At 41.1% G+C, this 22,143-nt stretch overlaps 2 protein-coding genes across 2 annotated transcripts in view; one reads left to right on the forward strand and one right to left on the reverse strand.

Moving 5' to 3' along the window:
- The window catches only part of IRAK4 (interleukin 1 receptor associated kinase 4), a 45,484-nt gene extending 33,493 nt beyond the window's left edge, over positions 1-11,991 (forward strand). The window contains exon 12 of the mRNA XM_070948073.1: positions 10,866-11,991. The gene's annotated coding sequence lies outside the window, so the exon portion shown is untranslated. The remainder of the gene's footprint in view (positions 1-10,865) is intronic.
- TWF1 (twinfilin actin binding protein 1) lies at positions 1,454-16,752 on the reverse strand. The gene is given in 9 exon segments (XM_070948074.1): positions 1,454-1,662; positions 7,871-7,992; positions 9,304-9,454; positions 10,824-10,949; positions 11,317-11,421; positions 11,885-11,980; positions 13,148-13,326; positions 14,743-14,820; positions 16,728-16,752. Coding segments are annotated over 9 exon segments (1,068 nt in total). The 3' UTR covers positions 1,454-1,476.
- Positions 16,753-22,143: the final 5,391 nt, after the last annotated feature.

Genomic DNA, 22,143 nt, shown 5'->3' on the forward strand with positions numbered 1-22,143 from the left:
CATGGGTCCAATAAACATGTGGCGGCACTAATCCTACCCAGAACCCTGTCCACATCCTCGGGAGCCACAGGATCAAATTCCTCCCAGATAATGTTCTCAAGACCTACCCTCGTCTCCTCCCCCGGACTCACCCAGTCAGAGTCCAAGCCTTCCCGAATCCGAGCGACTTTATCATGTAGGAATTGCACAAAATCCTCAGCTCGACCCTGCAAGGGATCTTCCCGCACTCCCCCCCGAAGAAGGGAGTGGGTCACCCTAAACAGAGCGGCTGGGCGGTTCTCTGCAGATGCGATAAGAGCGGAAAAATAGTTAGATTTTGTCGCTTTTATCGCAACTAGGTAGGTCTTGATATAAGACCTCACCAGTGTTCGGTCGGAATCGGATTGACTAGTCCTCCAAATGGTCTCTAGGCATCTTTTCCGATGCTTCATCTCTCAAGGAGAACCAAGGAGCCAATTGAGGTCGGCATCGGGTCAGAGGCCGCAAAGGCACGACGCGGTCCAAAGCCCCGGCGGCTGCACTCTCCCAGGCGGCCACCAGGTCTTCAGTCGAGTCGTGTGCCAGGGTCTCAGGAAATGGCCCAAGCTCCGTTAGGAACCTTTCGGGATCCATCAGGCACCTGGGACGGAACCATTTGATCGGGTCCGTCTCCCTGGGGTGGGGGGAAGCGGCAGGAAAGTCCAAGCGAAGGAGAGAATGATCTGTCCATGACAAGGGTTTAATGTCTAAATCCCCTCTACCAAGATCATTCAACCACTGACTAGAGACGAAACAGATCACAGGAACACCCTGATAAGTTTTCTGGAAAAGAACTTATCAGTAATCGACGCCGTCTTTCCCAGCTGAGTCTCTGAGGCACCTCTCACTTGCAGGAGGAGGAGGAGGGCGGCGGTGTAAAGTAGTCCCACCTTAAATGACGCTGCTGGTAGGCAGAGGTAGAATTCTTGTTTTCCTCCCCCAAAATTAAGGTGCGTCTTATACTCCGGTGCGTCTTATACTCCGAAAAATATGGTAAACTAGTCTTGTACATTCCAATTCATTGGAACTTGCTCTAAGCATTTTAGGCTGTGGTACAAAACATACATACAAGCCTGCAGAATAGGAGCAAAGAAATTATGAAAAGAAGCAAGGCTTATTCGTTACCATTTTTAGAGACATAGTCTATTTAAGAAACAAGGTAAATGATTAAAATACATTTTATGAAGTCACTAAGAGAGATTGAAGAATAGTCATGTGTCTATTATAAAAGTAACTGTTGATTTTTAGGACAGAATATTTTTCAAGGTTGCATTGTTGTTTTGAACAAATACGCTATAAGCACAGTTTTTGGACCTTATAAGATCTGCAGTGGCATGGCCAGACAAGTGCAATAGAAAGTAATTTATTTTCCATTGGAAAATGCAGAATGCTTGCAGTTCATTATAAAGATTCATACACATTCATAGTCTTCCATTCCTATTATAATGCTTTGCTTTTCTACCCAATAGAAAAGCAGTCAGTAGGTGTTTCAGTTTCAACTGGATCTCGGATCAACCTTCGGATTCCTCTTTTTCCCACAGGCCCTTTTGGCTTAGCAAAACCTTGTTTGTGTGCATGTTGTTTGGGATGGACTTCTTCATAGAGAAATTCCGCAGTTAGTTCATCTCCATCATCTATTTCAATCTGTTATGAAAGGAGGAGATAACAATCCAAGTAATTTTGAAAAAGGCTCCATCCAGCATATAAATAACTATTAAAGATATAAATCTTGAAATGACCATTTTATATACTTTAAAAATCTTATCAAATCTGTCACCTAATACTGTGTTTCTCCGAAAATAAGACAGTTTTATCATTTTTTTGGCTACCAAAAAAGGCACCAGGTCTTATTTTCGGGGGCGGATGTCCACTGATTCACCTCACTTGCACGCGTCATCCCCAGCCTCTTTTTCACTATCAGAGGCCTGAAGCAAAGCTTTCCTGAAGGCCTCTGATAACAGAGCTCCGGATCAATCAGGGGCTCTGTTATCTGCTACGGAGGCCTTCAGGAAAGCCTTGCTGGCTGCAGCAGAAGAAATGGGCCGAGGTGTGCGAGGCCTGGCTGCAACTATCTGAAGAGAAGTAGTAGGGCAGCTCCACACCCCCATCCCCATCCTAGCTTAATTTTTACCTGTGCACCCTGCAGTGAGTGGGGTCTTAATTAGGGTTTATTTTGTGGAAAGGGCTTCTATTGGGCACAAGTGTAAAACTCAAGCTAGGACTTACTTTATGAGTAGGTCATATTTTTGAGAAAACACGGTAGTTGAACTCAACAAAACCACCTACGACCATTTTTAAGCATCAAATATATATATATATAATGGTAATAGTACATAAGAAATGATAAATTGCTGAATTTTCTTACCATTTAAGGATTATTTTATTGCAGTTATTTTGATAGTTTTAAAAGGATAAACTTACAGCCTAGTGAATGTAATGAAATATTCCTACAGCTTATCAGCTCTGGATGCATCTTTGGTCAGACTTTACAAGGCTGCCACAGTAAGAATGGGAGAGTAGCAAAGGGAATAAATCATAACATTTTTTCACATGAGATCAAAGTCGAACTGCTGGCACCTGGAGGGAAGTGAAAGAAGTTTGGCGGCAGCTGAGACAGGGGATTGATTGGGGCATGTGATGTGAATGTCACTGGACAGGGCAGGGTGTGAGTTTTAGTGTGGGTGGGGGAAACACTGGATTTCAGATTCAGGTTTTCCCCAGATGTGCCAATATGACTTCTTAATAAAAATCTTACTTTGATGGACTTTGTCTCGGAGTTCTGAATTGCAATGAGGAATTAGTTGGAACTATCTATTTTTTGCTGTATAAAACATACTCCCCCACCCCCCAAAAGTGGCTGGAAGTGTCTGTGCATCTTATACAATGAATGTTTCTGAAATCCCACCCATCTGCCGGACCCCACCCTTCGGCCATTTTCGGCCTCCGCCTGCCCCATTTTCCAGACAGCGGGGATCACCACAGCACATCGGGCATAGCATTTTTGGCCTCCACACATTGCGTTTTCGGCCACCGCACACCCCACCAGCTGAGTGTGGGGCCTGCCGCCCAAGCTCTCCCACACTTGATCCAGCCAAGTTGGAGCCTAGCCCAGCCTACATTCCGCTTTCCATGGCAAGGGGACATGTCAGTTCAAAGTGGAACCACGGCTTCATTCCATTCAGCCCTGAGTGGGCCAAGATTCAGCCTTCCCCCTCGAATTAGATCCATCAGCGCGGCAGCCCAGCAGGGTGCAGTGGCTGACAAAACCCTGGACCTCTGGGGCAGTCAAGCCCGGGCAACTGGGGAGGAATGATGGGATTACCAGGGCCCACCCATCAGCTTCCACCAGCAGCACCCCGGACTGCCTCCAGTTGACCAAATCCCTCCAGGATGGGCTTTCTACCCAGGCCAGGGGTGGATTCAATACCTGCAGATGCCGGCTCTGGCCCAACCACTGGTTCTGCCACCCGCAGTGGCACAGCCCACAGTTGCCCCACCACCGTTCCTGGCTATCTTCGACGACATCCCAGGGAACCTAGCTTACTTTCTAAACCGCATCTGGGCCCACATCGATTGTTATGGAAGCTCAATACCAATCAGACCAGATGATCTCAGCCATTGCAGATAACATGAGGGAGAGGGAAGCAGCAGACTGGATTGCCCAACTCCACGACGGAGCACCTGAGTTAGAAGATGCAGATGAGTTTGTGCAGTCACTAAGGGCCCGGTTTGAGGAACAGCCGACCAAGAGGAAGCTGAAGCAGAAAGTAAGGGATTGAAGCAGCGCGGCCGGCCCCCCAAGGAGTTTGTGTGGGAATTTAGAAGAGTAGCCAGCAAACTACGGGACTGGCCTGAACGACTCTTCACCCACTATTTCAAAGAGGCCCTGGATCAGGACCTTAGGCAGGCACGTGCCTACAGGGGAATATCAAACCGGATCCAAGCCTGGTATCGGATGGCGGTGACTATGGATTTAGAGATTTACCCCCACCAAAGATCCATATTGGAAAACTCCCCCAAATGACCATTGGGATGTCAAGTTGCCACTAAGCAGGCAGTGAAGACAAGACCTGCAGCCATGCCCGTTATAAAGTGCTTCAGATGCAGCCAACTGGGCCACCAAGCCTCCGAATGTCTCGCACCAGCTCCAGTCTCTCAGGCGTGAATGCCGGCAGCTGCAAAATGGAGGAGAACTCCCAGAAAGCCACAAGACAAAGGCAAATTTGTTCAGCAAGCCGTGGAGGTCCCCCCTCCACTGTACCAGGAGGGGGGAACTCCGGCTCCAGAGGCCACCGACACCAGCAGAAAGGGTGAGGAGGATCCAATGGTAAGTGAAGTCATCCATCCCTTTGTCATAAAGTCTTGCATAGTAGTACACAGGACATGCGCCCATGGGGACCTAGACTCCATATAAGACACTGGTTGTACCAGGTGCTTGATCAGCTCCCAGACCGTGCAGGATTTAGAGATAGAGACGAGAACTTTGAGCTGCCCCACCAACTTTGAGCAGGTAGATGGATCACTAGTGGGTGGTGCACCCACAACCATAGTCACTGAACCTGTAAGACTGGAAATGGGGCACCACTGGGAAATCATATTATTCATTGTTGCCCCAAAAATGGCTGAGTCACTCATCCTTGGTTTGTCCTGGCTAGACAAGTAGGCCCCGACCATCACACGGGAAGACTGTTATTGGAAGCTAAAAGGCATCGGACCGCTGTCCCCCCTCCCGCAAACCGAGAACCAGCCCTCTTTAGGACCATGCAACCTCAGCCAAAGAGAAGGAGTAGCTTCCACCACGGAGGCTTTGCCTGGCTGCCAGAGAATACCCAGGGTACAGAGACTTAGCAGGAGTTTTCAGTGAAGACGAATGCAATGTGCTCCCTCCACATCGACCCACGGACTGCGCAATAGAATTTATGCCAGGGGCAAAACTGCCTAAAACAAAAATATTCCATGACCCCTAAGGAGATGGGTGAATTGAGGAAATACATTGACGCAAACTTAGAGAGAGGATTTATCCAGTGTGCTATATCTAAGGTCACAGCCCCCATACTTTTTAAACAGGAAAAAGATGGAGGGTGAGGCTTTGCATTGATTTCTGCAAAATAAACACTCTGTGTGTGGAAAACACCTCCCCCTCATGAAGGACATGCTCAACCACCTGGCAAAGGGAAAGGTATTTACCAAGCTAGACCTCCACAGAAGTCTACTACTGCATGTGGATCAAGGAGGGTGATGAATGGAAAACAGCATTCAATTGCCCATTAGGCAGCTTCCAGTTTAAAGTCATGCCGTTTGGGCTACAGGGAGCCCCTGCAGTGTTCATGCAACTCATTAACAAGGTGCTGCATACAAAGGAGTTTTAGTGTATTTGAACAATATTCTTTAGTGAAACTACTACAGCAAGTTTTGAAAAAACTCCTAGCCATTAAGCTCTGTGCTAACCTGTCAAAATGCGAGTTCCAAAAGACCACTCTAGACCAGTGGTCCCCAACCCCCGGTCCGCGGCCCGGTGCCGGGCCGTGGAGTACCTGGCACCGGGCCGCGCAGCGGCCGGGGGACATGAACGCTGCAGCGCAAAGGCTCCTGGGCCGTGCGCAATGGGCCGTGCGCAAAAGCTCCTGGGCCGTGCCCCCACCCCTGCGCGCGCTCAGCGGGCCGCGGCGATAAAAAGGTTGGGGACCACTGCTCTAGACTACCTGGGTTACTGAGTGTCAAACGAGGGGATTGAAATGGACCCAGGAAAAGTTAAGGCAGTACTGGATTGGCAGCCCCCTCATTCCCACAAGCAACTTCAAAGCTTCCTAGGCTTTGCAAAATTTTACCGGCAGTTCATTTCTGCATTCACTGAGATTACTCTGCCGCTTACGGAGCTATTAAAGATGAAGGGAATTGGCCCAAAGCCCCGGCCCAACCAACCCTTAAACTGGACCCTTGACTGTCAACAGGAGTTTGAAAAGTAAAAGGGACTATTTTCCAAGGAACCAATCCTACGACACCCTGATTCCGAATGGCCGTTTGTAGTGCAGGCCAATGCCAGTGATGTCAGTCACCGCAGTGCTTCTACAAGGAAATCTTCAGGGCCAACTGCAGCCTTGTGCCTATGTGTCCAAAAAATTCACAGACACAGAATGGCAATAGGCCATATGGGAAAAAGAGGGGCTCTCCTCTCTTGGCGACACTTTTTAGAAGGCAGCAGCTTGAGGTCTGGACCGACCAGAAGAACCTAGAGGCATTGAAGACTCCTAAGAAGTTGTCCCCTTAACAAGTACACTGAACGCAATACTTCAAGTGGTTCAACTTTGTGCTAAAACACATTCCAGGAGAAAAAAACAAGTAGCTGATGCTTTATCAAGAATACCACAGTTCAACAGCCAACGGGAGATAGATTGGTGAAGCAGTTTCATGAAAAATTTCCTGACTGACCAAAGCAGCCCTCCCGGGGGGGGAGGGGGAGGTGATTAGAGAGTTTAGACCCTTGTCCCTAACCGCCTGTCACTTGTCTCTTTTCAGGATGTTCTCATCACTTGAGGGGAGGCAGCCTGTCAGCCCTGGATCCATCTTTGGTCAGACTTTACAGGGCTGCCACAGTGGGAATGGGAGAGTGCCAATATGACTTCTCAAAGTCTTACTTTGATGGACTTTGTCTCAGAGTACTGAATTGCAATGAGTTAGTTGGAATGCTGACACAACTACTAAAATCATCTACTTAAAATGAATTTAAAGCTACCCAATTCCCTATAGTATCTTTAAAATTTATTAGCTTGTATAATCAATCCTAATGAAGGAAAGTACAACTCCATATCCTGCTTTGAAGGATTTTCTCCCTCCATATTGAAAGTGTTGTCAAATAATATCTAGTTCAGCTGATACCCAAAAGCTAACCGGTATAGATCCGGTTATTGGATGAGACACTAGCAGAAACTTGGTAGGGGATGTAGGTTGAATTAGGAATGCGAAAAAAATATGGTTATGGTTATGGCAGTGGCAAACTTCTTTCAGAAAGCTGTATGAACTTAATATACATTAGGCATGTGCCTATCTGTCAAACTCAGACCAACATTGAAACATGGATGACTAAAAACTACTCCAGTCAGATTTACATATCTGACTTATATTGGGTGGGCAATTCATGGGCTCCAATCTTTTTTTATATTAGAGGACCCTTACCTCCACATTTTCAAAATGTATTGATAAATCACAGACCATCATGCTATTTCTGATTTGTTTGTTTTGAGAAAAACAAAGGTGTACAAAACTTTTAAGTAAGCTATCATTGACTTCCCCATTTGAATCCCATAAACTTGTGTGATATACTCCATCCCCAATACCTCCCAAAAATAATTTGAAGAAAACCTATAGCTCCTAATCACAAAACTTTGTTTAGTCCTAAATTACATGAACATGGATGACATCAGAGACAATATTTTATATGCTTAAAAGTTTTTTTTCCCCTGCATCTTTTACCCTAATGTATTACGTCAGAAAATGGAACAAAATTTGAGAATGGTATTATCAAATATAGCATTGTTGAATTATCCTACTATTGTCTGAATTGTTTAATAATTTGATATCATATACTGAAAATGTTATCTCACAGTGAGCAGTTTAGGAATATTGTCCTATTTGCCCAGGAATATTAAGTAGCAGCTTAATATTCCTGGGCAAATGGTTATGGCACATGGTAGTAACTATTTTTATTCTCTTCAAAAGTCATTTGGATTCAGTAATAAATCTACTGAATATTGTTTCAAACTCTTCCTCTTTTTGTAATAAAGAGACATCATCTGGAGAGATCTTTATCTGAGGGGTCTGTCAAGAAGTAGAGTGTCTGGAATTGTGGTCTTACCTTTCTAGTGATTTGTATCCACAGCTGTTTTTCTGCAATTTCTAGGAGAGGACTCTTGCAGCTAGAATAAAGCATTCTTTCTCATATACTGCACACATAACCAGGCATAGAGTAGATAAAAACTGCAAGGTATTTCAAATAGTGATTTGTTATTCCAATTTTTTTAAAAACAAAAAGTATAAGATTTAACAAAATTTGTAAATATCTATCACAAGATTAGGAAATGCTAAGTAGCCAAACTCAAAACAGGTAGCACACAAAATCTTCTTCAAGGACTTTCTCTTTTCTTTTCTTTCTCATCTTGTAATGAATGACTCAGGGTGGCTTCCAGCATTAAAATATTAAAATCCTAACTAATAAATATCTTAGAAATTGAAATCTCAATCAAGATAAAATATAGGTAAAAATGGGGATGAGTATATCAAGCTTTGGAGGCCTACAATTTGACTGGGGCTAAATGAAGCTGTAGATAGGGCAAAATGAAACCTGCACGGAGCAAAATATATACAGATAACCTGCAGCAGTGCAATTTGTGAAATCTGGGCAGGTTCAGGACTCCAGCAAGTGGCAGGGCCATGCCTGCTTGTGAGAGGCTGGGGATCAGCAGTGAAAGGGAGAGGCTGACTCAGCGCTTCTCCATTTGGTGGACAAGGGCTCTGGCACCCAAGGCCACATAGGAGGCAAGCGTGGGCAGCATGGGGCTCTCAGGTATGGCACTAAAGGAGCATGTTGCAGCGTCTCTGTGGTCGTTTGTAAATACGAATGACCACTGTGATGCTCCAAAATACATAACTTTGGGACCCGGACGTAAGTACTTTTGATGGGAATGTTGTAACTTCGAATAGTCGCTAAGTGAACTGTCATAATTCAAGGATTACCTGTACAGAATTTGGGGCTGGAAGCTCAAAAGATATTTCACAGCAGGTGTAGACATGCACATCAATCTTGCTGGCATCTTCTGAAGAGTCTTTACCTTGGGTGTGCTAAGTACCTATGTACTTCTATTGTTGTACTTCTGAGTTAAGGAAGGGGATCATGTGGCTATCATGAAGGCCAGGAAAAGACAGTTTCTTATTCTTTGATCTTTTTCCTAAGCCAGGAGTGGGGAACAATGGCCCTTTTTTGACTTGTGGACTTTAACTCCCAGAATTCCTGGGACTTCAATTCTGGGAGTTGAAGTCTACAAGTCAGAAAGGGGCCATGGTTCCCCACCTCTGTCCTAAGCAGTAAACTGCAGGACAGTGCAGGTTGCTGTTATCAGAGAATACAATTCATCTGTTACACAGGTGATTGGTAGTTAGGCTAGGGCCCCATTCACTGAAAAAAATAAGTACATTTTGTAGCTATGCAAATTACTGGCTCAAAGACTTAGCCAAAAAACTTCTAATCACTCAGTTGTCCATCTACATGATTGCCTGAAAGTATTTACTTACCTATGGATTCTAAGTAGTCTCCTTCATGTGAGTGTTTGTAGAGGAAGAAATGGTATTGTGCAGAATTCTTAGGAATTCTTCTTGGCAAGTCCTTTATTTCAGTTGGAAGTGTACTGGCCAGGACAATAATTTTGTTGTTCATATCAATTTGCTGTGAACATATGCAATACTAATGATTATAAAAAAGTATACAATATATCAGGGGTGTTCAACCTTGGAAATGCTGGCTGGGGAATTCTGGGAGTTGAAATCTACAAGTTTTAAAGTTGCTAATGTTGAATACCCCTACAATATATTCTTGTTGAATGAAATTTAAAATAATAAAACATGAGGGGTGGGAATTCAAACTTTCACTCTGCTGACAAAAGAGGGTGGTTGGATCCAAAGGAAGGTTTAAAGTAGAATGAAGCATGGACATTTTTTGTTGATTTTTCCATCTCTATTGTGTTTTCCCTCATGTTTGGAAGGTTCTCAGCCATCAGAAACAGATTTTGATGTCAAGCTATGCGGATATTAATTTCTACTTAAAAAAAACACCCATTCTTTTTGGTACTGGATACAATACTTAATTGTAATTGTTATTTTAATAACATAATAACAGAGTTGGAAGGGACCTTAGAGGTCTTCTCGTCCAACCCCCTGCTCAGGCAGGAAACCTTTTACCATTCTAGACAAGTAGCTGTCCAGACTTTCCTTAAAAGTCTCCAGTGATGAAGCACCCACAAGTTCTGAATTCAACCCATTCCCTGGTTAATTTTTCTCACTGTTAGGAAATTTCTCCTTAGTTCCAAATTGCTTCTCGCCTTGATAATTTCCATCCATTGCTTTTTGTCTTGCCTTCTAGTGCTTTGGAAAACATGTTGACCCCTATTTTTTGTGGCAGCCCCTCAAATATTGGAACACTGCTATCATGTCACCTCGTGTCTTTATTTTCATTAGACTAGACTAGGGGTATCAAACTTGATTTCATTGAGGGCTGCATGAGGGTTGTGTTTGACCTCAGGGGGCCAGAGTGGGTGTGGCCATCTTGACGTCACTTGTGTCGGGGGGCACCTATGTTGGCCTGAGCACTCTTGCCAGCGAAAACAGGTTCCCGAGCTCCATTTTCAGCTGCAACAGCTTCCTGCAATCCTCTGCCAGCGAAAACGGAGCTCCATTTTTGCTGGCAGAAGCACTGTGGGCTGGTCCTTCGCTGTTTCCAGGTCAGCCCCATAGGCCAGATCTAAGCAACCCATGGGCTGGATCTGGCCCACGGACCTTGAGTTTGACACCCCTGGACTAAACATACCCAATTCCTACAACCGTTCTTCATATGTTTTAGCCTGTAGCCTCTAATCATCTTTGTTGGCCTTATGCACTACTTCCAGAGCCTCAACATTTTTTTATGATTAATACACACTTAAATAATAAGATGTAAGGGGGATTTCATTGGAGTACAATGTCTGCGTTCTGTGTTGATCTTATAATTCAATATGCAATGCTGATAAATGTATTTTGTTTAAGGAATTAATTTATCTTACCAACTGTACATAGTTAAGCTCTTTGTTTTTCAATTTTTCTAGTGCCTGAAGGGCATCCTGAGCTACTGGAAATGCAACTCCTTGCAAAGTCTGATGTTTAGTATCAACACTGACTTCAATTTGTACCTGGAACCCAAAATTTAAAACAGATTCAAGAAAGGCAATTGTGTAATGCATATTTGTGCTTCATCCAAAGCACAAGAGAAGAAATTAGAATCCTCAATTATAGTCATGATTTTGAATGGTATGTTCTTTCTATCTGCTTTATGTTTAAAAGAATCCTCATAATTTAAAAAAAAAAGTCACTAAACTGGATCGCAGAAGAAGAAGGGGGGCTTGCTTCTTTTCAAAGAACATTTGGTCAGAAATAAATCTTACTTAATGGAAGAGTTTAACGATTAAGAAAAAATATTTCAGGCTGTAGAAAATTTGACATCCAGGCTTCGCTTTAATTCTCCAAAAAGAGTTTGGCTTCCAAACCAAGATGCAGTACCTCACTAATTTTGATTTGTCGAAGTTCTTCTTCAGCTGTTGTCAGAGGAGCAGGGGAAGACTGAGTCATCAAATATTTCTGATAACCATTTAATGAAACATCATCCTGAAAAATACAGAGCCATCAGTTTTGTGTGACTGGTAATTTCAAATTGCAACATTTTATTCTGAAGCAATTCAGTTCAGAATCATACTGCTTTACAGTTAATTAAAGATTCAGTCTTACAGCCCTTATGACAATGTTTCCAGACCACCAAATTCAGAAATGCTCCAGCCTCAGAGGAGCAAATATCTTACATTCTCTGTGTCTCAGAATACAAAAACAGCTTTACTAACATTTGACATTTAAAAGGCAATGTGGCAAGAAAGAAAATAAGGAAAACTCAAATTGCCCTGAGATAAAACAAACCAAGAAACAAACAAAATACTCTCCAGACAAAAATATTTCAACCACTTTAAATTTCCCTGCTCCTCCCAAAATATAAATTAACACATGAAAATACAACTGATTTCTTCTTAGATTATCACTTACAAACAAATGGCTAAGTTAGCTTCTATAGAATACATACCTTGTTTGTTCCAAATACTTCATCTTTAATATGTCCACCTCCAAATTCTTTCTTTAAAGTTGCCCGAGTAGCTGCATATAACATTTTTTGACGAACCTGGTTGGTCATAAAAGGGATAAATTTGTATTTTTAAAAATTAAATTAAATGAAAATTAAATGCTAAAACTACTTTTCATATAGATTTACAATTCTTCCATCCTTCTATTCTTACAGAAATGTTTAATTTTGAAAATCTTTATTTTAATTTTCCCTTTTATTAGTGTATATATGATAAATGTACAAAATTATTGGAAATTTATTATAATAGGAAGAAAGACATAATAGTAAAATGTTGAGCTAGGTGCAAACTTGAACAATTAAATTACTAATTTCTTTATAAAAAAAGTATAATTTATCATTTATAAAACAACATTATTGATGTTATCTTACTCCCAACAAAGGTTTAAAACTTTGGGTACAATATCCACTACCTCCTAAATACATTATTCATTAAAATAGACAGGCAATATGGTTCAATATTCTTTAGCTACTGATCTTGCTGGAAATTATAATGCAAAATATCTGGAACACTAACAATCCCAGATGGAAAATTTCATATTTTTATACTTGAAACAACCCCCTGCAATTGTATTGGAAAACGGGAGGGAGGGGAGAGATGCTGCCTAGGAAACGGCACACAACTGCATAATGGACAAAGAAAGAGGCTAATAAGAGACCCCCTTCCAGTTCTCAGACTGTAAAAGAGACAGTAGGAGATTTATACTTTCAGATTTACAACATTCTGTTAATGTAACCTTAGGATAAAGTAGAATTAGCTCATCTGTCTGGTCTACCTGGGAGGGCTGAAAGTCATTCATAGATCAGATGGAAAGGCTCCTCATAATGTAAAAATAAGAATCATTGTTCTTCACAAATTGATGAATTATTAGTTACAGAATTCATTGGCACTGCCTATGCTGACAACAGCACTTCAGAATTAAAGTCCAAACATCTGGAGGCATATTAGAATGCCAGGCCTAGTAAAACAAATATTATAACAAATTCACATGAACAGAGGTGCATTTATTTCTGTTTCAATTGGTGCTATCCTTTCCAATGGGTCCCTGTTAGCCAAGAAAGATATGATTTAAAGGTTAGAAGGTAGAAGACATGCACATGGATCTGTGAAGTATGGGAATAACCAAATAATAATTTGCAGTAAAAGATGTATTTAAAAGAGTTTAATATATGGTTTGTCGTCATCAATTTAATTCTGTTACATACAGGAGAATGATCTGGTGACCATGCAATAAAGATCCATTCATATCCTTGGGCATTCCGAGAATCTAATCTGTACAGAAGATAACATGGTTGTTTGTCTTCAAGCAGAGTGAGAATAAAGGAATCATAATCCTTTTCCCAGGTTGAACCAGGTTGCTTAACACATTCCACAACAAGCTGCTCTGTAAAAATATGTTAAACATGAATGACAAACTATTAATGATAGCAACATTTACATTAAATAAACATACTTATGTTTCCCAGAAAACTACTTAAAGATCTACTATAGAGTTGGCATGTATCATTCCCAACATATCCAAAAGGCATCAGGCCAGGAAAAGTATCCAGGAATTCATGAAAACCAAAATATGCTATTAAGAATTCCTTACAAAAGGCAATTAAGGTAGATAAGAGACTTCAATTTCTAGCCCTTTTTGAAATGGGACAATAAGACAACAGAAAGGATTTAAGAGAATGTATAATTCAGAATTATGGCTATATTGGAATGAAACCCTATTAACTTAGCCATGACTTACAATTAGCCTAACTGATTTTACTCAACCAACTGCATCATGAACTACTTATACACCTTAAACTGAAATAAAGTTGGTTATTAATGTGTCATATGAACAACTATGGGGCTCCCCTTGAAGAGCACTCGGAGGCTCCAACTGGTCCAGAATGTGGCCGCGTGGGTGGTTATGGGCGCAACCCGTTGTGCCCATGTGACACCCCTCCTGCGCGAGCTGCACTGGCTCCCAGTGGTCTTCCGGGTGCGATTCAAGGTGTTGGTTACCACCTTTAAAGCGCTCCATGGCATAGGACCCGGGTACCTTCGAGACCGTCTTCTGCCACCAATAGCCTCCCACCGACCAGTCCGCTCCCACAGAGAGGGTCTCCTCAGGGTGCCATCAGCCAAGTTATGTCAGCTGGCGACACCCAGGGGGAGGGCCTTCTCTGTGGGAGCCCCAGCCCTGTGGAATGGACTGCCCCCGGAAATACGTAAGATCTCCGACCTCCGGGTGTTTCGTTGCGCATTGAAGACCCTGTTGTTCCGCCAGGCCGGGCTATCAACAATAATTTTAAATTGGGGTATTTTAAATTTTTGGGGTTTTAAATCGGCCAAATCTATTTAATTATTTTAATTTTTAATCATTGTTGTGTCTTGTGTTTTTAAATTGGCTGTACACCGCCCTGAGTCCTTCGGGAGAAGGGCGGTATAGAAATAAAATTATTATTATTATTATTATTATTATTATTATTATTATTATTATTATTATTATTATTATTATTATTGCCTTGGAATTAAAAATTACAGAAGAACTGGGACTATTATTTTTATTAATTACTAAATATACAATATAATTAATTATATTGTTATGTTACTTTATAAGTAACTCAGGACATTGAACATACATAATTCCCCTTCCTAATCCTATTTTCACTTCAACAATAACCCTGCGAAATGGGGTCAGCTGAGAGAAAGTGACTGGCCCAAAACACCTAGCCAGTCTAAGGCACTACTAGAAGTCACAGGTTTTCCCTTATTCATCTAGGAAACACTGTGAGAAAGTATCAGAAAAGGAAATGATACATACCATTTTCAATAACTATTTTTAAAAACCTGTATTGGCCATTCCTAGCTCTGGCAAACGTTTCTTTCACTTCTTCACTAGCTGAACGAAAGACAAAACAAAGAAAAAGAACAATGGATTTCAGGAATTCATTTTGGTTTATACCTAACCATTTAGCAATAGCACTTACATAGACTTTATATACTGCTTCACAGTGCTTTTACAGCACTCTCTAAGCCGTTTACAGAGTCAGCATATTGCCCCCAACAATCTGGGTCCTCATTTTACCCACCTCGGAAGGATGGAAAGTTAAGTCAACCTTGAGCCTGGTGAGATTTGAACTGCCAAATTGCAGGCAGGCAGCAGGCAGCAGAAGTAGCCTGCAGTACTGCACTCTAACCACTGCGCCACTGTGGCTCTACATCAGTTATGACTGAAACATATTTTCACATGACCAGCACTGTTAGATATTTAATACTATAAATGATGTCCTATTCACGTCATAAATACAAAATAAATAAACTAGCATAATCAGAAATTTCATTCTATGTGTTGTATAATTTATCTGTACATGTAATAAATCAAATCCACAAACACCCAGGGGGAGGGCCTTTTCTGTGAGAGCCCCTGCCCTTTGGAATGAGCTGCCCCCAGAAATTCGTAAAATCTCTGATCTCTGTGTATTTCGCTGTGCCCTCAAAACCTTGTTGTTCCGCCAGGCTGGGCTATCAAGGTAAAGATTTTAATTGGGTTTTAAAAATGGGATTTTAAATTTGGGGTTTTAAATTGAGCCTATCATTTAATAATTTTAAATTTTTGTCTGTCTTTGTGCTTTTAATCAGGCTGTACACCGCCCTGAGTCCTCCGGGAGAAGGGCGGTATAGAAATAAAATTGATAAATAAATAATAATAAAATAAGCTAAATTATGACTGGCTAGCTGATGTTTCAGCCTCTCGCCAGCTATTGGGATTTCAGCAAGGTTTCTTTCCCATTGCAGGACAATCGGACGGTAAATCCCGAAGCTGAGTTTGTTTCGAATTAGCTCACACACAGAAAAAATAAGGATAAAGTTAGCATTTTTTTTTATTTTTTTTTATTTTATTTTATTATTTATTTTATTTATTTTATTTATTTTATTTATTTTATTTTATTTTATTTTATTTTATTTTATTTTATTTTATTATTTTATTTTATTTTATTTTATTATTTTATTTTATTTTATTTTATTTTATTTTATTTTATTTTATTTTATTTTATTTTATTTTATTTTATTTTATTTTATTTTATTTTATTTTTATATGCCGCCCTTCTCCGGAGACTCAGGGCGGCTTACAACGCGTTAAGCAATTGCCATATAAGGCACTGTAGTCAAATGAGAGCCCGCGAGAGTTGAACTAAGCGTCGTCCAAAACAACCTCCCGTCATGTTTCCAGCACTAATCGTTTGGCTTGGAAGCTTCGGATTGATCGCAAGCAGGTGCGACTCCCAAGAGGCCAGCGCAAGCCTCCTCCACTCTCTTCCCTCCTCCTGTCAACCTCCTTCGCAACGTCACCTGGTGGCAATTAAAATACGAGCTTCTCTACAAGCCCGTCGCTACACGGTGTTTTGCGAGAAGAACTGAGAAAAGAGTGGATATTGAAAGCCTATCAGCAGGTCTCCCCTTCCCTTGCCCGGAATTAAGTTGCTCACCTAAATCTCTCTTCCTCAATCCACAAAACTGAGCAGTAAACCAAAGCAGTCCGCATATACGCAGAGGCATCCCTCGCTTTCTTCTAAAAGTTATAGGCGTAAATTCCACAGACGGGAACCGCATGTCTGCGTATTGGGCGAATGAATTAAAGCCAGAAGTCCCCCCCCGCCACCCCCACCCCCCAGTGGCAGAGCCCCTCTGGTGCACGGGGGGTGGGGGGCTTAGTGGCGTCTCTCAACGTCCCAGCGAGAAATCCAAAAACAAATAAATGGAGGAAATCCGAAACCACAGATTGCCCCGAAAGATACTGTACTGTACCTTGGATGCCAGTCTGGTGAGACATGACTTCAGCAATAACTATTATTCGCACTTGCAACTCTGGGTAGCGGGCAAAGGTAGGAGACACCACCAAGAGCCCAGACCCGGCACGGGACGCTCACGGGACGCTTTGCCACCACTCAGCCACTCGCCCGCCTTCGCCCAGCCGGCAGCTCCTTCCGGCTGGAATTGCATCCGGAGCTATGGGGAGCGCCGCCCTCCTCTGCCACCATACTGCACCGCAATGCCGCTCCCCGGGAAAAAAGGGGAGGTCCGAGACTCGTCTTGCAATTTTTCTTACAAGATAGCGGGCGATCTCGGACGTGCTGACGTCCAAGTCAACCTTACTAGCTTTGATTCATGTCATTTCCAATACCTCTTGGTAGAATTGCACCAGAGTCCGGTTTTCAACGTAATCCTAGTCTAGGACAGTTTACTCCCTCTTTACTACAACTGTATGTCAACTGAAAAGAAAAGAAAAAACATCCATAGAGACATAAGAATGAGAAACTTAGTTTATGGTCTTTTCCTTATATGTGACCTGGCCATATTAAACGTTTAATCTAAAAACTTAACAAAAAAATAAATCCACTTTGCTTGAAAGCAAAAACTTTGAATTCAGCCCCAAAATCTTCCTTTTACAATAATAAATTGGCTAGTTCTTAAGGTGTCATGGACTGTTTTTATTGTTGCAATAGTCTTCATTTTTGAACCTATAAGGGCATTTGAATGGCACCAAGACTTATTGTTTACCTAAATACTGTATAATGGTGGGGTTTTTTTTGTTTTTTTTTATTTTTAAACAAAACATAAAACAAATCCATCATCCATTACAATTGCAAACAGTTACAAATCTTTTTGTGCTTCATCCCCTTATTCAGAATTTACTAATTATCTAATTTCTCATATTGTCAAACAAATAGACATCCTCATTTATCATTTATTTAACTATGGCTTTAATAATGTAATGAAGCGGGCTCTGATGGATGACCGCTGGATAACTTTCTATTCACTCTATTCTAAAAAGCAATGCATCCGGCTGGAAAGAGTACAAACTCAGCCAAGGTCCTTTTGGTTCCTCTAGGAGGCCTCTAAGTTGTCAGAAGAAAGGAACATTCTAATGACATACAGCTTAAAGGTTGGTTAGGTCAAGGGGATCCACATGAGTTAAAAGTTGTCCATCGTCAAAAGATAAAAGAGATGCTTCAGTAATCTACAAAAAGAATTATGACTGTTTTGCAAAGAAACTCTGTAATGTCAATTAAAATTGATAAATGTATAGGACCATATGAACTGCTGACTTCAAAAGAATCCTTTGTCTAGAAGGGTATAAAACCATTGTACCTAATTCCTGTCTTTGTTCAACGCTTCATGTACAGAGCCTTGAACCTATTGCGCAATATATATATAAAATCTGTCTCTGATCAACCCAAAAGTTGTGTTTGTCTTATTAAATCCACAACATTTATGGCACCCCAGATGGGACTACAAGGCAGAGAACTTTTGTTCTACCAGACAGCCTGCCTCAGCGGGAATCGACACCTCTCCAAGGAAAATCCACTGGCCGGCCATTAGGACTCCTTTGAAGTCCATGGAGATTCAGTGAGGAGGTGCCGTAAACCCGCTGACGAAGACAGGCCAGTCAAGAATCCTTGAAGGTTGATCAGACACAGACTCAACAAAAATACAAAAGAAAGAAAGGAAGGAAGAGGAAAAGAAAACAGGTAAGTATAAATCAGAGAGTTAAAGTCTCTCTGTTTAGAGGAACCTACCCATTAAAGGGGTGGAAGAGTGAGATCTGATCAATCTCCTAGGAGACCAGTTGGCGAGCTGAAGTCTCTGGAATTAAGTATTTAATTATTGGAATTAAGTACTAAGTATTGTGTGTAATCTTACGTGTGGTAAGAGAAGAACTAATTGCAGTGTTATGAATTTTCTGATAAACTGACATTCTTAAACAGCCAGAGTTTACTGTTCTTCCCTCCCGGGGTTTAGCAGGCAGTTAAAAAGGTGAAGCCTGTCTAAATGGGAAAACAGATATGATTTGATCAATTTGGTGTGATTTCTGTTAAATATATGTGTATATATATAATGATAGTGTGTAAATTTGAATGGAATTTAATTGATTGTGATATGTGTGGCTGTCAGCAAAGTGAGATGATTTGTGCTTGAGGCTGTGAGAGATATTTGAGATTATTGTAATGGTTGGTTTGCATGAAGTGGGATTTTTTGTATGTGAAATTGGTTTAAACAAAAAGTCTGATTGCAGTACAAATATGAAAAGCCTGTGTGTTGATAAAGTGAGAAATTAGAGAAATACTAATGTTAGTATAGTAATAATACTGTGTTGCTTTGTTGTAAGAATGCTGAATGGAAGAGAGAAGCGAGGCTTCCTTGCACGCTGTACATTTTTTCCCTCTTCCCCCCCTCTTTTCCTTTGTAAGAGAGAAACAGTTCCTTTTAACTTTTTTCCTTTCTCTCACCCCCTCCTTTTTTCCCCTGGGAGATGAGAGGCACGAAAGAGGGGGGGGGCTACGGTTTAACCATTTTTTTTCTCTCAGAGGAGCAGCCAGAAAAAGAAGGGGGAAGTGGGTGATCGGCTAATGCTGTTAATGCTGCTAATGCTAGGTCTCTTTAATTTGCATATGAAAACTTTTCTGCTCTGAATACAATTTTGATTTTATTTTTTCTGGAAATTTTTGGAGGTTTAAAAACGCTTCATTAAACCTGTACTCAGAATCCTGTTGTTTCGCCAGGCTGGGTTAGCAACATAATTTTAAATCGGATGTTTTAAATTTCTGAGGTTTTAAATTGAGCCGAATCCATTTAATATTTTTAATTATTTTAAATTGGTGTTGTTTTGTTTTTTTAAACAAAATAGGCTGTACACCACCTTGAGTCCTTCGGGAGAAGGATGGTATAGAAATAAAATTATTTTTATTCTTATTTTTATTCTATCTCAAAGAAATTATTTTGAAAGATTTTTTTAATCTGACTTGCATTTTACTATTGTTTTATTTTCGAAGCTGTCTTTCTTAAATGTTTTTATGTTTGCGTGCATTCTGCATCCTTAACAGATGGCACGTTTGTTCGTTTGTATGTTTGTTTGTTGTTTATTTGTTTGTTTGCTAATAGCACAAGTTACTGCCCTTTTTGGGAATTGTCACAGAGATGAGTTGGAAATTGCGATGTGTGGTGGGAGAGATTCAGTGGCATTTTTGTCTAAAATGTTGGATTCTGCCTCGAGAGTATGCTTGTTTTTGTTCACTTCAGTTTGCGGGGAGATTAGATAATTGGTGCTGAGGAGCTCATTTGTTTATAGAGGGATATACGGTAGTTGAAGGAAGAGAGGAAGTTTTAAGGGAAGTCAGAAAGTTGCCTTTAAGTTTGTCTACACAGACTTGTGCTGGCTTGGAAATCAGGATGGCAGTGGTAGGAGGAATTGAATGTTATAATAAGAAGGAGTTAGAGAAAGTAGAATTGATGGAAAGGAGAAGGTATGTGATTTGTTTTTGGAAAGTTATGGAAGTTGGCAGATTGAAATGTGGAAGTGCTAAGAAGTAGGAGAGAAGTGGTGATCTGAAGAGAAGTGGTGTTTTTCGTTGACAGAGATCAGATTAAGTGAACAAAGCATTTGAATACACTTAATCAGTGAAGGGAGTGTTGGAAGATTTGAGAAGCTCAATATTAAAAGCACAAGAAAATTCCCCTAAAGAAAATAGGCAGAAACTCCGGCAGAGTTCAGCCCCCACCTTTACCAATGGGCCATTAAGAAACTGAGACGCCACCTTAATTTCCACAACAAAAGGAAAAACTAATTCCAGGAGTTTTGAATTCAGGACGGGGAAAGCTCTGCCTTTCAGCAATCTTTAAAGGGAAAGACTTCCCCCCCCACAGGAGAAGAAAAAAAAAAAATCACTCCTGATAGAAAGGAGGGGTAGCGTCTCCGCCTCCATCTGTAAACAAGCAAGAATTAAGACAATTCTATGCAAAATTAATTGAATCTGGATCTTGGAGTTTGAAATGGGAGGGACATGAAAGAGGAAGCCTTGAAAATTTGAAACAGGCTTTAACCAGGGCTCCTGTATTGGGTTTGCTAAATTTGGAAAAGTCATTCGGTCTCTTTGTAGAGAGACACACACACACACACACACACACACACACACACACACACACACACACACACATATTGAATTGCACGAGGGGTGTTGGCTCAGAAAGTAGGCAATTGACCTTTGGAGGGAGCCCTCATTGTAAACACCCCACATCAAGTCAGAACTATCCTTCAGTGGTGGTTATCTGATTCAAGATTCTAAACAAAAATAAAACAATTTTAATGCAGCAGACAGATTTGATTTTACCTGCAGTTCTCAATTTGAATCAAGCACAGTTCTTAACCAACACCAGATCAATGGATCACCTTGGATGAGAACATTATGGTGTTGAAATAATTGGCTTACATACAAAAACAAGACCTGATTTGGAGGGACACCCCCTGGAGACAAATTGCCTCAAAATTGGTCTGCTCAAACCTTTGAATTGTATTCATTAAATTAAGCTCTATGGACAGGGAGCCTGGATAGCTCAGTGGATAAATGCATTGTAATTTAACACCAGCTGTCTGCAATTACTGTAAATTCGAATCTCACCAGGCTTAAGGTTGACTCAGCCTTCCATCCTTTCTAAGGTAGGTGAATTGAGGACCCAGTTTGTGGGGGGCAATAAGCTGACTTTATGATGGCTATTGCTTAATGCATTGTAACCCTTAGTCTCTGGACATCATTTGGCAAAATATGGGTGGAGTCATTGGGGACTTCAAGCTATTGTACATGAACTTTTAAACTAAGCTATGATTGTATTGGGATATATCCTTTAGTAACATCAATTATAAACAAATGTTTGGTTTGTAAAAAGGTGAATGAACATGCTGTCAGAAAACAACAGATGTGTAAGATGTATCACCAGCTTTAAGACCATTTCAATGTATTCATGTGGATTTTACAGAATTACCAAAAGTGGGGAGTGTAAAATATTTATTAGTCATAGTGAACCACCTCACAGGGTGGGTTGCAGCTTTTATCTGCAGTAATGCTACAGCAACAGTGGTGTCAAGAGTTTTACCCAACCTAGACAGATTATCATCATATCAACTGTTGTTTGGAGTAGTTTTCACTACAGGAAGCATATGCATTACTTCCTTGGAAACTAGAGACAAAGTATTGAAACAATATGTGTATAACCTGTCCAGATATTTTGAAGTTTTTAGGAAACAAGGACTATTAGCCCAAACACCACCTTTGAAGTTTCCAGTCCACAAATTCCACCACGATGATTGGAAGTTAATCCAAACTGGACAGAAGTTAGACCCCAAGTGAACGGGCTCAAGCTCATCAAGGAGATCCAGTGAAGTTGATGA

The sequence above is a fragment of the Pituophis catenifer genome, unplaced genomic scaffold, assembly GCF_029215685.1.
Source record: "Pituophis catenifer annectens isolate HBS135680 unplaced genomic scaffold, rPitCat1.0.hap2 SCAF_7, whole genome shotgun sequence".
In the NCBI taxonomy this organism is placed as follows: Eukaryota; Metazoa; Chordata; class Lepidosauria; order Squamata; family Colubridae; genus Pituophis; species Pituophis catenifer.